Source organism: Lucilia cuprina, chromosome 6 (genome assembly GCF_022045245.1).
Source record: "Lucilia cuprina isolate Lc7/37 chromosome 6, ASM2204524v1, whole genome shotgun sequence".
NCBI classification, from domain to species: domain Eukaryota; kingdom Metazoa; phylum Arthropoda; class Insecta; order Diptera; family Calliphoridae; genus Lucilia; species Lucilia cuprina.
Genome location: NC_060954.1, coordinates 38,887,806 through 38,890,471, shown reverse-complemented (window position 1 = coordinate 38,890,471; position 2,666 = coordinate 38,887,806). Strand labels below are relative to the sequence as shown.

Here is a 2,666-nt window from a genome sequence, read left to right as displayed (position 1 = left end):
CTCTAAGCATAGTAGCCCCTTTGGCGAATAAAAGGTGTCACGAGGCAAGCTCAATATAAACCGACAAAGAATAAGACAATCACCGGTTAGAGCCAATAGATGGTACGGACACAACATCACGTGAAAATATCCTATTGATGACATAAGAAATGCCGTTCCTCGAAACTAGGAATGGTAACAAAAACATATCCCAAAAATTATATATCATCATGTACCGCTTTCTGCGACTTAAGCTTTAAACAGCCACTACGTGAATACCGAAGGAAGCTCATAAAACTGACAAGGCACTGTCTACGAAGAACTGGCTACTTGTAGTACCAGATTATGTAGTGATCTGGTTAGACCCCATGTCAAATTATCGATGGACTAGCATGTTATAGTCCCGACAGTATAGAGCAACTAGAAGTACCTCTTTCCCCCGGAGTAAAGAGTTGCAATACACCAAGTTGTGGGTCATATATCAAGGAAATTACTGAACAAACTTTAATAATAGAGAACATTGTAGTATTTTTGTTTTCGTTCTACAAATAGTACAAAAAAAATTAAAAAGAAGGAATACAACTGAATAAAAAGCTGTAAGAGGAGATTCTTTGGTACTTTTTGAATTTTCTATAATGGGGAACTGAAACATTTGCTCCTTAAGAGCATTCAAACAAATGCGAATTTTTAAGAGGTAAAGCCAAATTTCTTTAAAATTTTTAATGCGTTAAAGCTTTAAAATACTAAACAACGATGTATAGCAACACGTCTAGAGGTTTGTAATACATATACGTTTTAAATTCCTACAATATTTCTTCTATTTATAGTTAATCATACTTTAAATTAATCTACGTTTGTTTATATATATTTTTTTGTCATAAACATGACTTAAAGGATCTTACTAATGTAACGAAGCGAAAAAAAATCCTAATGGACTTATAATGTACGATGTGCCCGTAAAATTTCTTCACAAATTAAAATTCAAGCAATAAAATTAAGTTCGTTCTTTGCATTTTATGTGAACCCAGAGAGAAATGTAGAAAAAAAGTAAAGTAAATTTTATTATACATTTTACCTTGCCGTGTTATGAATATAAATTAGGCTGCTGCTAGTAAATGAAAAAATATTTCAGTTTTTTCCAAAATTTTATATGTCAATGTTTTGTTTTACAACAAGCCACTTTTAATTAATTTTGCTTTTATGTTTTTTTACTTACTACCAACACACATACATACAAATTTAAAATAAAGAAAATAAACATAAACTTACTTGAAATGATAGGTTGAGTTTTCGTAACCAAAAAATGGCACTGTGTATGTCAGCATCCAAATATTGCCACCACCACAGTCATAGTATGGTTTCGACCATCTGCCATCTTCATATTTCACAGCCAGTGTATCGTCTTCAATGCGTTCATCGGTTTTGTTGGAATACAAATGAAATGCTGCAAGAAAAAGTGGTAAAATCCTTAAATTAAACTTTATTAAAGTAATTAAACGGATTGTGAATTTTAAGGCCAATAACAGCAACAACAACAACAACAGCGAACACAAATTGTTGAAACACTTGTTAAATTTTCACTAAAGTTTTTCATAATGAGATTTTATGCAGGTAAGATGTTGAAAATAGTTTGTTAAAGTGTTTGAAAATAGAATGTAATTATTTAGTAATTTTCTTATTATTTAGTTGAAAACATACAAAGAGAGAAAAAATTTTGAAAAGTTTCGAAATTGATACAATACATTGTTGAAATTGAGCTTACCACTTTGGCTAAGATTTATGTAATGGATGTGTGTAAAATTTAACACCCAGTTATAATTTTGACAACCACAGTTGTCATTTAAAAAAGGAATTTTTGTAATTTTTGTGATTTCGATTAAGCTTTGTGTTATTATGACAACGAAACGTTCTGTTCGACATTAAAGCATTGTCAAAATGATAACGATCTATGACTGTTAACTAGTCGTCACCAGTCATAGATCGTATTTACGTTTATGATTTGACAACGTCATTTGTCAATGAAACCAAATACATCCACATCTATCTCGGAGAAATACACATCTATCTCGGAGAAATACACAACTTCTTCAGTGAACGTAACATGAAACTATCACCAGCAAAGTCTTCAGCAACACTTTTCACCACCAGGACGAAGGAGGTAAATTTGAATTTAGGTATGTAAGCCGATGGAACACAAATACCGACTGTTCACCGCCCAAAGATTTCGGGCGTTACCTTTGACTGCCAGTTTAACTCTTCAGTTTATGCCACTGCAAAGTCCTCAAAGCGCTAGCCGGCAGCACTTGGGGAATGGACAAAGGAACCATGTTAGCTATCTATAAAACAATTGACCGGTCAGTGGTCAATTACAATGCTCCAGTGTGGCCTCCTTTGGTGAGTCATGCCCAGTGGAGAAATATTCAAAGCCGCCAAAATGCTGCCCTATGGACTGTAACGCGTTGCATTCAATTAACCCTGAAGCACCACCTACACGTGGAAACGAAGGTTCTCCCAGTCAAGAACAAATTGTCATGCTAACCAAATAGTTTCTCCTGTTATGTCACCGGAGAAGTCATCACAACTTTAACATCACACAGTTGGATGCTCCCCCGAGGCATGTCAGGAAGGATCTTCGTGTATACGAGGAGAGCATACGATGATATGAGAAGCATCTCTGGGACGGCACC

At 34.5% G+C, this 2,666-nt stretch overlaps 1 protein-coding gene across 1 annotated transcript in view; it reads right to left on the bottom strand.

Annotated features, from left to right (window-relative positions):
• LOC111687330 overlaps window positions 1-2,666 on the bottom strand; it is a 261,343-nt gene that overhangs the window by 103,092 nt on the left and 155,585 nt on the right. Inside the window, exon 6 of the mRNA XM_046954490.1 lies at window positions 1,249-1,423. Within this exon, the coding sequence (XP_046810446.1) occupies window positions 1,249-1,423 (175 nt within the window). The remainder of the gene's footprint in view (window positions 1-1,248; window positions 1,424-2,666) is intronic.